Below are 14,447 nucleotides of genomic sequence, written 5' to 3' on the forward strand. Positions count from 1 at the left end.
AACTAGTGATGTAATAAAGTTCAGCATTTTTTTTATTTATTCTAGCAACAGACACTAAAGAATGCGATTCTACTTCATTATGACTACACATTTTACAACTGTTGCTATGTAAGACAACTGAATGATAAGATTGACAAAGGCCTAGAAAAACGATCTTTGAAAGTTTATTGTAGGCCCAGACCTTCCCAGCATCATGAAGGCCTTTAAGAATCAGCAAAGCTAACAAGGTTTACAGCAGAGGGAAGCCTCCACAGCCCTTCCAACAAGCTCTCTTCTGCATTCTAACGATGGGTTCCCCTTATTGACTGTACTGATGCTCACAACAGCTGGTTCCAGCTTGAAAGCAATAAGTAACTGCATTACACTTTTTCTTCACGAATTCCTCAAGTAATTAATCAACAAATGACCCAATCTATGAAAGAAATTATCTATGAAAGAAATTATCTATAAATATACACATCACCTTATACAAAAATTATTTGTTTCAAATCGTTCTGTTTCAAAATGTCTTCACCCATCCCCGCTTTTTTCTGTTAGTGTCAGAAATTTAGCAACTACAAATATCTATTCAAATATATTCAATATTAAATATCATACTTCCCCATATGGACATGCTTTATATTATTTTTTTCAAGATCAAACGAGATAAAAAATAGTTTACTATATAACTATTTTGTAGTATTCCAAATTTTTACAGTTTGTGTATCTAGGATAAAGGGGAAAATCCTTTGAAAAAATGTTCAGCCTTACTCATGCAGATAAATTATCAGTATGGAATTTATTATTTTTTTTTTACAAAATGTAACTTTCATCATGCTAATCAAACTCATACTGCTACGGTGTGTGGAGCTATGCAGGGGTGACTGTCTATATTTAGAAATAGCACTAGTTCCCAGACATCTGGTTTATTATTACAGGGTAAGGGCCTGCTCTTAAATATCACATTGCAAGAGCAAAAAGATTCATGATTTCATATCTATATCTATATCTGTATCTATATATATATATATATACACAATTTCATACAGATCTATACCATACCTAAGTCACCGTCTCCCCATGGCACTTCAAGCCAGCCGCTGCTGAGGTAAATTCGACTCATCTTTTTTTAGCAGCATGAGAAAAAAATCCCTTGTCATTTACTAGCTGTGCTCAGCCATTTTAAGGAGCTGAAAGATCCTTGTAATATGATGACTTGTTGTTTAGAGCATCTGAATTATCTTCAAAGTTTTATTTTTCTAGTTGATTGCCCTCTTTGAGAAATAGTAACCCTAAATTATTTTTATCCTTAATACCATGGATCCCGTCATGAAAACAAAAGCTTTTTACTTTTACTTCTGTCCCTGGCTACGGTGACATCATGTTGTTATTTAGATAGTCTTTGCCTGTTCCAATTCTTAGCACCATCAATATCGTGACAACTGGACTCACTGAAGAGCTGACTTAGCAATGATGTAGAGGACTTGGGCGTTTGGGTACTCTGCCTTTTTTTTAAAAATATTTTCCCAAATATGAATTGCACCACACTTACCTCAAACAAGAAATTATAATCATGAGAAAAACAGCAACATTTTTCACGTAACCTTTTCATTTTTATGGGAAATGTTGAGGCATTTTATAGCTCCCCTTAGTTATAAGATATTAAATCAACCGTCTTCTTTGCAATTGATGCAGATTCACTATGAATACATGGCAACTTAAGTTTAGGACCATAACTAACAAGAATACTTTGTAAAACTCTGTAACTTGAGAACTTAAATACACCCCCAAACATGTAAGCTCCAGGCCCAAGAATTTTTGGTCCCCCTCTCACAAGTTTACAAATAAGTCACCAGGCATGTAATGAGCTATGTTGTTTATACAAACAACCAGATTAAGAGAAATTCTTGGGGACATGTTTAGTAAGATGGAAAAAATGTGCCGTCAAAACTAGTGTCTTCAAGAACAGAGACTGACCTTATCTTTCTATTCCTATTACCACTACGAAATTTTTCTTATAATAATATTAGAACAGCCATAGCTGGACTCTCCATGGTTATAGAAGAATACACTGAATTACATGGAGATGCAACTTATTCTAATTAGTTTTTATTGTTCGCTATGAGCCATTCATTATCTTATAAGACAGCCTCTGCTTATGGGTTTGGACAGAATTAGAAAAACTAAGCAAATAAGACAAACAAAATGCATGTCACCCTTTATCTTAAGGAACTGAATAAAGTTTGCAGTGTCTTCACTGATCAGTTTCTTCTAAATGTATCCCAAATCAAAAAAAATGAATTTAAATATTTTTCTAAAAGAAGGCTTTAGTTTGAGCCAGATAATCTAATCATATCAATTTGCCCCTAGAGATCAATGGTGCTGCCAGGAGAAATTCTTGATTTCAAAATCAAGCCTACATATGTAACAACTTACGGGACCTTTGGAAGTCAGCACCTGAAAACAACATTTTCTTAATGTCAAAAAGGAAGGTAATTCCAATTCCTTATGGGATTGAAGTCAGTATTAATAAAGAACTTAGCCTAATTCTATGACTGTTTGAATAAAACTTCCATAAATTTAATATTTTTATGGTTTTTCCTCAAGAACTTTTAGGTGCATATCATTTTTTAAAAGAAAAGTTAAAGTGTTTTCCCAGTTCCTGAAATCTTTCACAGAGGAAAAAATATTTGACCATATAAGCAATAACAGTTAAGATTCAGCTGTTGAGTTTATTAGAATCAAAGAAATTTACATAATTATACTCAACCAACTTCAGATCAGTTTAATTTTAGACCATAACTACAAATCATCATAGATCCTACTGGTTTCTTCATAGCTGTCTGATCAGCATTGGAATTGAAAGACATTACTAATCATTTTTATGATTCTTGATTATAATATCATGCAAAACCAATGAAATGAAATAGTGAATTTCATTTGAAAACCAAACAGTAATGTTATACTTTGATCTTCTCTTCTTATTAAAACTTTTTCACACAATATATTTTGATCATAGTCATTCCCCTTCTCCGCTTTCCCAAGTCTTCCCAGATGCTTCCCACCTACCCACTCACCTAATTTCAGGTTTTCTTTATTTCCCCCTCTAAAGACAAAATGAAAGAAAAAAACAAAGAAAAAAGCCCAAAAAGTGAAAATAAAAACTAAAATTATTAGTATGACAGAAAATATCAAAGCCAAAAGTGCATATAGAATCCGTGAGTCTATTTGAGGGCTGGTAAGATAGTGCTGTGGCTAAGTGCATTAGTTCTGGTTTGGTTCCCGAAGAAGACCTGGTTTGGTTCCTGACACCCACATGATGGTTCACAGGCTTCCATAACTGTGGCTCAGAATATAAAATACCCTCTCCTGATCTCCACAGGCACCAGCCAAGCGCATACATACGTGAATGAAAAACTCTCACCAACCATGCACTTAAGATACATGTTAAAAAATTATTTAATATTATACTTTAACATAGGCTTTTGGTGTTAATGAGATTATAAACAAATAAATACATTATTAAAAGATTAGCATCAGGCAAACTAGAAGCTTCCTGTGGTTTCCATTGGTCACCCATTAACATTTTGGTTCCTTTTTCTTATTATGTACCAGGAAATGTCTAAACAAATATAGAGAGAAATGGCTTTCTCATGGTGTTTCAGTTTTGAATATTGGCTCCTAATTGTTCTCACAGTGAGTGCCTCTTACAAGAAACAAATTAGGTACATATAAAAACAGAAAAAGGAATAACTTATTTATGATTATGGAGCTCTATATCATCAAACCTTTTTTATCTATCATCATAAATGAGATGAGTAGGTAAGGAATGGTCACAGTACTGGGACAGTCATCATGAGTATATAAACGAATAACTCCACAGCTAGAAGTCAGCCTGATTCCTCTAATAAATCTTAGTACCCACATTGGAACATTCATCCAGATAACGTTCTGACTTCTCAGAACATTTTAAAAAGCAAACTCATCATTTCCTGAAAAAGCAGCTACTTTTTGTTTTCCTTCTCCACTGGTTTAAACGGAATTTCCATCCTAGCAAGTGGCCATAGTAACATAGTCTTAAAGTTAAGTCTACGCTGTTCAAGAACCTCGTACGCATTGACCATTCCTGTATTTCTTTGGTAGGAATCAACTCTTGGTGGCTCAGATGTTCTCTTTTCATTGCCTCCCCTCTATGTCAGACTGTGTCTTTCTGTCCACTAGCTCTTGAGATCTTTGCCCATCCCATTGGTTATTTAAATATCACAGGTTAGGTATCCCAGTTGTTTTATCCAGTTCAGTCTTCTCTAAATTTTACACTTCATTCCCAGCTGGCTATCCAACCCCTTCCTTTAGATGAGTAAACAGGCATTTCAACTTAATTGAATTCTTGATTTGAAGCAGCCCGTAAAACTCCTCTATTGGTAAATGGCAATTCTACTTATATACTTTAATAACTGTATTATTATTTTTAATATTATTATTGAAAAACTAGTAATAATACAAGGTTTCTCTGTGTCACCCTGACTATCCTGGAACTTGATCTGTAGACCAGGCTGACCTCAAACTCACAGAGATCCGCCTGCCTCTGCCTCCCGAGTGCTGGGATTAAAGGCGTGTGCCACCACTGCCAGGCCTGTTCATCATTATTTTTATTTTTTAATTTTACATTTTTATTTATTATTTCTGTTTAATGGTATTGTCCAGTCATTTGTGGAATTCACTTGAGAACGGTCCCCTTTAGTCTAGAAAGAAGCGCACCCCTAAACAATTGACAAAGAGCAAGTGACTATTGTGGTTATTGAACTACTAACTTAGTCTTGATGTTTATCACTAGCAGAGTCATCCTCACTCTACCTACGTGAGGAAAGCAATGGGATCAATTTTCTGACTACATGATGTTGAAACGACTTGAAAAAATATTAATACCAGGTTTGATATAAGATAGGCTTCAAAATATGATCCCTTCCATTCCATCAGTGTGATTTCCTTTTCTAAAAATGGAATTCTTTATACATAATTTTTGTTCACTTTACATTTAAATGTTAAATTTGTAGTATACACTTACTTGTATTATCTCTGTTCATAAATTTTTAAAAGTAAACAAGTGCTTAAATGGAGATGCGATCATATGATTCACTCTGCCTTGAATCTATTAGGGGTTCTGTTTTCAAGGTTTTTAGATAGTATATCCCTCTGTAGTCTAGGCCATACTGGAACTCATTAGGTAGCTCCGGCTGGCCTCAAACTCATGGCCATCAACCTGCCTCAGCCTCCAGTAGGCTGAGATTACAGAAGTAACCTACCATGCCAGGACTCCAATTGTTTCATTTAGTCATACTGTCATTGTTTCATGTTGCAAAATACAATTCTGTAGCATTTTACATAAATCCTACTTGGTATTAATCACATATGATAGTCATGTATATTACTATTTACCTTATCACGTATCAACTAATTATCAGTACACTTATTGTTACATTTAATTATTTAAGGTGTGTCTGTATTTGTACATGTATGTGTGTCACACGTGGATGCAGGCCAGCACATGAGGGTGGATGTCAGAGATCTTGTGAGAGGCATTTCTCTTTCTACTATGCAGATTTATAAGGCAAACTCAGGTTGGCAAGCTGTGACTAGGGGCAAGCACCTTGTACCCTCTGAACCATTTTTCTGTGTACAAACATTACCCATGGTGGTTACCCCAGTTGTTTATCTCCAGACCAGTCCTTTCCTCTCAGTTTGAGAATTCATGTCCAGCCAACTGTTCAACTTTTCCACTTAGATACTTAAATAGATAATCTAACACAATAGAACTCTTAATTTGGAGTCCTTAAAAATCTCCCTATTGGTAAATCACAATTCAACCTATCTATAATTTTGCTAGCCCTCAAATGGTTTCTAGATTTAGGAAATCAGCAAATTCACTTAGCTTTGTGAATATCCCTACATTTATGCTCAGGAAATTCCTAAAATTTTAATCCTTACCATCAAATAACCTCCATCAGGACTGGACCTATTTACACTCATTAACAGTGTTGGAAAATCCTGAAGCTTAATCAAGTAGAAATTTGCTAAGTCTTGTTTTCCCCTCAAAATATAGTGAATTTCCCATTTACCATAATTTCAATATATTCAAAGTAGGTCAAAGGTTATTTATCATAATTAGATTCAGAATGTAATTTTGTAGCTTACTTTCAACCTCCCATGGAGCCTCTATAACCACTAAGATGTCAGAGACTCATTTAGGTGAATTCAGGCACTTTTCTGGCCACCTCTCACACATCTATCATTGTCACTTCTTGAGCTCTACCACTGGGATTATTTTCTCTCCATTTAACGAAAGTCTGAAAGATCATTATTTTTTCCAAAAGCACTGCATTCACTGCGGACGTAAAGGCTTAGAGGGACACGTGAAACTACTTGGTGATACTTTCCAACAGCTGTTACTATTCCCAGGGCATCATAAACACACAAGAGAAAAACAATTTGTAGGTCACGGAATTAGGCTTTCATGTTTTAAAGTGACAGCTCATTTTTTTTTTTTAATTTTTCTTTTTGCCTTTCTGCCTGTCTTCTTTGCAGTCAAACTGTGCTCATGCTATTCGGCTTTTTTATTGTTAAGCATATTGATAATCTTAAGTAAGGAGATGTGTTTGTAGTGAGGAGAAACAATCCAATTGCATGTTTTAATCTTTTAAAAATTTGTGTCTGGCTTATAACTGCTTTATTTGAAAACGAATAATTTATAAATAATAATCTTCAAACCCTATTATACAGTAAACATAATTGTTATGATGGGGTGATAGTTTGTTTCCGATTCCACATTTCCAGCATTTAAATCTTTTATGGACTATATTGGTGTCCTGTTATTTGCTAAGGTATTTTCTGCTTTTAACATAAAGTTCCCTCCCAGAACCGCTCTTTGAACTACTGTGTTCAACCTTCTTCATACTTAACACAATTTTCTATCATTAAAATTCACAAAATGTAAGGACATTTCAACAAAGACCTTGCACTCATTTTCTTAGTTAAATCACCCTTCTAGCTTATGCTCTAAAATACATGATTTAAAATTCATATTGTTTCTAAACAGCCTTTTCCTGCATAATAGCCTGTTTCCATTCCCATGCCAATGTAGAGTTCACTGCTAAAATGCAAAGAGGCTTAACACAGCATCTAAAAGTTGACCATTGTCTTTAATATCCAATCACAGTGGAGACTCGGCAGATGCATTTTCAAACACACTAAAGGATGAAACCGCTGTGCAGTCCTCTGCCACGCCATACGTTCCCGAATCTACATTCTGGAAAGCACCCACAGTTTAAAGTTAGTATTTGCCAAACTAGGTCAATGTAGTTTACTGCAAATGGCGGCTATACTAACCTTGACTGGTCAGAATACCCCAGCTAGCTTTTCGCTTAGAAGAACATTCCTCTACATTTGCTAGTTTTCTTTTCGGGAGGATTTGCTTAATGGCGTTCCCTTCCACAGCAATGTCTGCAGACATACTTTGGTTGGTGTGTTTGTCTGTAACAAGCAGTTGTCATGAATACAAGTGCTCTTCCCCAGAAGAAATATTAGCATCTGGCTCTCTACCTACTTTTTCCTCCCCTTCCGACTTTCACAAAGGTTCCTGTGTGTTGCCTGGAGAAAAGCTTCAGCATTGAGCTCTATTCAGAAATACTTGGAAAGGGGCTGGTAGATGCAGTGTGGGGGAAGGGCCAGAAAGGTTGCAGCATTTTCTATTTTTAAAGCGGATACTCTCTGCAGCAAGAAATATTTAACTGTTTGTGTGATACAAATCAAGAAATTTTACTAAAATCACTTGCTGTTGCTTTAATGTCAAAGCCTATTTCAATGACACGCACGTCAACCAAATGTAAAACTGCCCACTGATAAAATATAAAACTGCCCACTGATGAAGGCTAGATAGAACTTCATAGTCAGAAGGCTCTGGCTCAAAGATTCCTTCGGCCTTACCCCAGCATCATCAGAAATAAGCATTATATGTGCATATGGATTCGTTGGTATCTAACTTGTGTTTTAATTTTGTGAGTATCTATGTTTAGAATTGAAAAATCACAGACTTCTTATTCCCATAGGCACAGCTCACTACTGTGATTTTTTCAGAGGTCATTTCTAAACCACAAGACATCAGTAGGCGACTGAAGTATGGCTGAGATTTTTTACCCTAAAAGGTAAAGGAACGAGAAGTTGGAGAGATGAGAGGAAAAAACTAAACATGTGCCCGTTGTTTATTTGTGTATTGCTAGCATGGAGGATTGAACAGGGTTAACAGTCCACGGGGGAGGAAGAAGGACAAGTAAACTGTGAAGGGACTCCATGGATTAACTGAGCTGCTCATCGTATTACATGATATTTACATATTGAGATCTGTCCAGATGACAGATGGTGACAGAGCCAATTATCTGCCTTCATTTCTTTAGTGTCATCTTTAAGATTCTAGTTGCTATTGGCCCATAGAGGAAATGAAATAATTGGAGCTCTGTCCCCCTGTAATAAGTCAAGGAGGAGGAAAATGAATCATGTAATAAAGTGATTTTCCATGCTTTACCTGTTGACATCTGCTACCATGTTACTTACATCAAATAAATCACTGGTGGATACCCCAAAACATGCCTTTCTTATCTCAAGCTCTGACTTGGAAAAGTCACCTAACTATCTATATCCCTTCCTCACTTTCTAAAACATTGGCTGGGTGGGTGTCATCATACTCTTCTGTCTCTAAGGGTCTTTGATTCAGTTTTTATGGCACACATAAAAGAAAAGTTAGTACATGAGTTTTAGGAACCACATAGTGCCACTGCAAGACCTAGATATTCCCAGTAAAACTTACGCTCAGAGACAGCTCAGCTAGGGCAATTGGTATGGATGGCTTGTTCCCCAGATGATACAAAGACTAGAAAGGCCTATTCAGCATTTGGTATTGACTTGAGCCAATGATACTTGACCACTAGCTCCTTGTGGCATAGTTTACACTCACTGAGAAAGTATGAATTCTTAAAATAAAAGTAGATAATTTTTTTTGTTTAAAAAATTATAAGAAACTTCAGTTTTAGGCTCAGGATTTTTCAGCTTCATGCTTTTGTTAATGTAAAAAAAATAAATATAGGAAGATTCAAATACTGGAACAAATTTGTCCTTAAAACAGTCGTAGATACGATATATTATATTAAACTGTCTATATCTGACTCTCCACCTAAGTTGTGTAGTATGATCACAAGGCCTGAATCACTATGTTATTTCCCTGGCCCATCTTTTAAATGGTATCCCATCTTAAAGAGTAACTCAAATACGAAACTTAAGGACACCTCAGAAGTTTTTCTAAGTGTTAGGTGATGCAAATTTCCAGTAAAGCGAAGGGGTAAAATAACCAACATAATCTGTACTGTTTTCTAAAGATTAATTTGTTCTTGCTCCTCTTAAAAGTCTCTCTTTGCAGCCAATGGAGACCACCACAGAGAAGCACAATGGGACAGAACAGAGAGATCAACAGATTGAGGGAAGTATGGCTCAAGTGAATGCAACTACATCACAGCTCCTGCAGCTGTGGCTCTGGAAACATCATGAAAGAGAAGGAGGAAAGACTGTAAGAGGTAGAGTACCAGGAAGTCTTCTGTGTATACTCTCCTATAAATGGCTGCATAAGTAGGACCACAACAATGTGATATCAATGGGCATGGGAATGTGGAAAGGGTATAAGGGGGTCTCACTCCTAGACAAGGAACTACAGGTAACTAATGACTTCTTGGAAAAGGAGAATTGTACCAGATGTGGGAATACTTTTTGGTATTCAATGCAGAGGACCATCTTTGAAAGTCCATACACACTACCAACAAAATCAGGCTCAAGCAGGTTATATAATATTTGTGCATACACATGCATAAACATACACATGTGTATGACAATAAGAGTCAAAGAAAAATTTACTAACTTCAGGGAGGTTATGGGATGAGTTTGAGTGAGAGTAATTGGGAGAGCTGGAGGAAAGAAAAAGGGGTGATGCGATTATATTTTATCTATCTGTCTGTCTGTCTGTCTGTCTATCCATCCATCCATCCGTCTAGCTGTCTGTCTATAAAAGAAGAAACTGGATTTGATCATAGCTATATACTTAACTGAGTTATGTTTTGGCTTGCAGATAAACTGAGGCAGACTTTTTCTATTTTAATATTGTAAATTACTCAGAAGAAAGGGATTTTAAAAGTGATTTCATGGGGGCTGGAGAGATGGCTCTGAGGTTAAGAGCACTGCCTGGACTGTTGCATAAACTGAACACAGAGAACCCTCAGAGAGAGGACTGCTAAACTTGCCTAAAGGTGAGATATCTTTCGGGGTTCCTGATTCATGAAAGAGTCTACGAGACATTCTACAGGACACAGCAGAAAATGACTGAACTGTCTTTGAAATTTCCTGCTTGATGAAAATGTCTGCTGGATACTATGGGCCTGAAGGCTGAAGATGTATGCCCCAACGGTACAGAGGAACTTTGAATGACTGTCCAGGCAGTGAGATGTCTCTGTCATTTCTAGAGTTTTCTTATTTCTTGTTTACTTAGGTAGTATTATATCCTTCTGGAGTCTTTGATGGAGTTGAAGAATGAATAGATAGTTATAGTTTTCCTTAGTTATGATAAAAGATAAAATAGATATAAATATTGTAACTGTAATTCTTGCTTGATAACTGTTTTGCTATATGTAATTTTACTATGTTAAAATGATAGCCTTCTTTTTTGTTTAAACAGAAAAAGGGGAAATGATGTGGGAGTGATTTCTTACTAATAAAGAAACTGCCTAGGCCCATTTGATAGGCCAACCCTTAGGTAGGCAGAGAAAACAGAACAGGATGCTGGGAGAAAGAAGCTGAGTCAGGGAGTCGCCAGATTCTCCCACTCCAGACAGACGCAGGTTAAGATCCTCACTGGTAAGCCACCTCGTGGGCTACACAGATTATTAGAAATGGGTTAAATTAATATGTAAGAGCTAGCCAATAAGAGGCCAGGCAGTGTTTAAAAGAATATAGTTTCCATGTAATTATTCCGGGGCATAAGCTAGTCATGCGAGCAACTGGGTGCTGGGGACGCAGCCCTGCCACTCCTATCACTACAGAAATCTATATAAGGATGTAAGACACGATTAGGCAAAGATGAACTTAAAAACAATAGAAAGAGGGCCGACCTGATGACCATGTTACAAATCTAACTTCAAGGCACAAATTTAACCTTTTTTCTTAAGTTGGCATAACCAGTCCACATAGATTATTGCTTCTCAGAGGCAGCATTTAGTTGAATCCATGATTATTCAAAGATTAGCATTTCTGAGAGTATATTTCTCAATGATGGGACTTGAATCCAGAACAAGTTTTTCTTCCATGGTCAGAAAAAAGATAGGATAAACAAGCAAGCCCCTGCTTAAGTCTAGATCGGCTCCTTCCCCAGTGTTTTACTGAGCAAATACATTGACATAACCATCATTGTACTCTAAAAAGGCTTCTAGGACATTTTGGCAGCAAATCTCAGTTCATAATTTCACATATAAATATTTCAGCATCTGTCTCTACCATTTTCACTGTAATCACAGTATTCTATCCAAGAGAAAACAGCAATTTTATTACAGAACAGTTTAAGAGTTTTTCTTTCCCATAGAACTCAATTTATAAGTTTACTTCTACCGGGGCACTTTAATGTATATGCTCTTTAAATCCTTTATTATTGGGAAATTATTTTATACTCTCTTTATTATTTTTGTGTCTATACGGGATGTGTGTGTGTGTGTGTGTGTGCATGTCTCACATGGGCCATTCCAAGGTTTAAACTCCACTTGTCAGACTTGCATGGCAGTCACCTTTTCCCTTTGAGCAGCCCCTTTGCCCTCACTCCATTTTCTAAACTGTACGATTCGCATCCATAACAGATGTTTACTTAATCATCCAAATTACTGATGAGTCGGCTAGGACTAGGCAGGATTGTCACTTTATAGCTTCACAAAGCCCCTGAGGAAGCCTTACCTCCCAGGGGCAAGTGTTCCTCCTTACAGAGCAGCATCACTCACTCCCGACAGGCCGTGCTAGAGCTTCCTTACAAGGCCAAGTGTCCGTACAATTCTAGGAGATACTTCAGACTTCCATTCTTGCTCCATTCTTATTCTATTCTATGTGAACATGATAGGCTAAGTCTGATGGTCCAGTAAATAAATGAGGGTAGGTGAAGCCTGAGGGCAAGTCAAACAAGAGGTCCACAGGGATTGTTATCTAACAGTTAGCATTTGTTTTACATGTCAGTGAAACCTACAGCTGACAATCTTGTGGTTCCTGATATTTCCCCTCTTGACTACAGCAGAGTGGGTAGGAACGGGCATAGGAAAAGTCACCCACTTCCAGGAAAGATGGTCGGTATAGCTAGAAAATAGCACTTAAGAGCAAGACGCAAAGGACATTTTGTCATCAGTATGTATGGAGACAATTTTGAGAAGATATGCTACATCTTTTTAAACATCACAAACTAGGTACAATTTAAGAAACATAAGCAGGGTGTTGTCGGGACCAAAAGAAACTCCTGAGGAATGGCTGTGGTGCATATTAGCATATCAATGCACACGCTGGCTTCTAGGTGCTCTCTGCCAGTACCTGCTACAGAGGCCACTGGCATCTTATCTCCCTCAGCTCCTATCCCACACCCCATCCTAAAATCTTTCTAGCTTCCCTTCCCACAGCTTCCCATTCTTCTATAACCTTGTCATTTCTGCCAGGTCATGCTCTCCCTTTTTCGATTCTTTTTGCTTTCTTGGTCCTCTTGTTCCTCTCTCTCTGTTTTCTTCTTTTCACCCCCACCTACGTGGTCCGGTACAGTCAACTACGTTTCCTCCCTGCTGAGGATTCTCCCATTTGCCTTCCTCGATCTACAAGAAAAGCCTTCTCTTCAATCACACCTTTGGGCAGTTATGAACTCATTTCACTCAGGGGTAAGACGCACCGTTTAAACGATGAGCCATTTCTACGTGGAAAAGACACTTTAAAAACTAGGAATGAAGAATTATTCTGTGTTCTGTATTTTTTGTTATCTTTGCTTTCAAGATAGGGTCTTGTGCAGCCCAGGCTGCCCTCAGGATTCTTCTGTAGCAGAAGTGCTGGAATGACAGCTCCATGCTACCACCTCAAACTCAGGATTTCTTTCCTTTCTTTCCATGTCCCAAAAAAGCAGCAGGTTTTGAAGTAAATTGAAGCTGTGATGCATTTGAAGCCTAGAAGTCTCCCAATCCTCCTGTCACTGGCTCACAAGTGCTAGAAGATCATGGAAGTATAATATAGTATGTAGTACTATATTAATACTACATGTAGTATTAAATATCTGGACAATGTCTAGCGCGGGTTTGTTGGTGTGAATTGAGTACTGTTATCTAAGTATTTCCTTGGGTGAACTGGAGATCAATAGGGAATTGATGGAAGGTAAGTGTTTAAAAATGCATTCTCGGGGCTGGAGAGATGGCTCAGAGGTTAAGAGCATTGCCTGCTCTTCCAAAGGTCCTAAGTTCAATTCCCAGCAACCACATGGTGGCTCACAACCATCTGTAATGGGGTCTAGTGCCCTCTTCTCGCCTGCAGGCATACACAGAGACAGAATATTGTATACATAATAATAAATATTTAAAAAAAATAAATAAAAATGCATTCTCACATGTTACACAGACAATGTCTTAATAAACTCAGTTATCTCTACCCCAAGGCTTTTACTGAAGTGGAAGTATTCATAATTCAATTCACGACTTCATTTTGCCAGTACACCACTCCTGAATTTCCCTTGGTCATCTCCACATTTTACTTCTAATTCCATTGCTGCTGAGGTCAAGTTATAAAATCCTATCAATGAGCGCAAGAATAAAGCTTACTGGAAAACCCTTGCGTTACACGTTCAAGACTCTGGATGTTTGATCGCCAACATGGGAAAAGTCAATACTGGAATAGTTACTGACCCCACCCACTGGCCATCATCTGATCCATTCATTCTTTACTGATTAACTGGAATGTCTGAGGTTTGCTTCAAAATAATTTACTTGAGAAATTTCACAAGTTTGTCAGTGCACTTTACAAAAGCAAGTCTGTATGTACCAAAACATTATTATTTTTCTTTCCAATTTACAACCAGAATGCTGTTTAAAATAGAAAATGTGCATAATAAATTTCTTAGGAAGCTCATTTACTATTCTGGATTTAATTAATGAATACTTGAAAATTTTCCCATATATTCATAAGTAATATTATCCTACATTTACTTTTCTTGTAGCAACTGTTAGAGGCCTTAGTAAAGTTCTGTTAGCTTGATCTCTCTCAGTATGAGGGGTATGCTATGCTAAATTATATATTCTACCTTTGTAGAATCTGGTTAAGAAACCTTTGTACCCGATGTTGGGCTTTGAGTCACTACAGTGGTCCTCACTAATAGTTATGAATGC

General features: G+C 37.1%; 1 protein-coding gene and 1 long non-coding RNA gene across 7 annotated transcripts in view; one reads left to right on the plus strand and one right to left on the minus strand.

The window, feature by feature from the left end:
• Positions 1 to 10,024, plus strand: part of LOC126504803 (uncharacterized) — a 28,341-nt gene extending 18,317 nt beyond the window's left edge. The window contains exon 3 of the long non-coding RNA XR_007592713.1: positions 9,430 to 10,024. This is a non-coding gene — a long non-coding RNA (uncharacterized lncRNA). The remainder of the gene's footprint in view (positions 1 to 9,429) is intronic.
• The window catches only part of Asb5 (ankyrin repeat and SOCS box containing 5), a 53,737-nt gene that overhangs the window by 10,711 nt on the left and 28,579 nt on the right, over positions 1 to 14,447 (minus strand). Inside the window, exon 1 of one of the 6 annotated variants that reach the window (XM_050147315.1) lies at positions 7,363 to 7,847. The exons of the other annotated variants lie outside the window; for them this stretch is intronic. Coding sequence (XP_050003272.1) covers positions 7,363 to 7,486 — 124 coding nt within the window. The 5' untranslated portion in view covers positions 7,487 to 7,847. Of the gene's footprint in view, positions 1 to 7,362; positions 7,848 to 14,447 lie in introns of those variants that run through there. 6 annotated transcript variants of the gene reach the window in all.

Source organism: Alexandromys fortis, unplaced genomic scaffold (genome assembly GCF_014885135.2).
Source record: "Alexandromys fortis isolate MF-2015 unplaced genomic scaffold, M_Fortis_MF-2015_v1.1 scaffold_32, whole genome shotgun sequence".
Taxonomy (NCBI): Eukaryota; Metazoa; Chordata; class Mammalia; order Rodentia; family Cricetidae; genus Alexandromys; species Alexandromys fortis.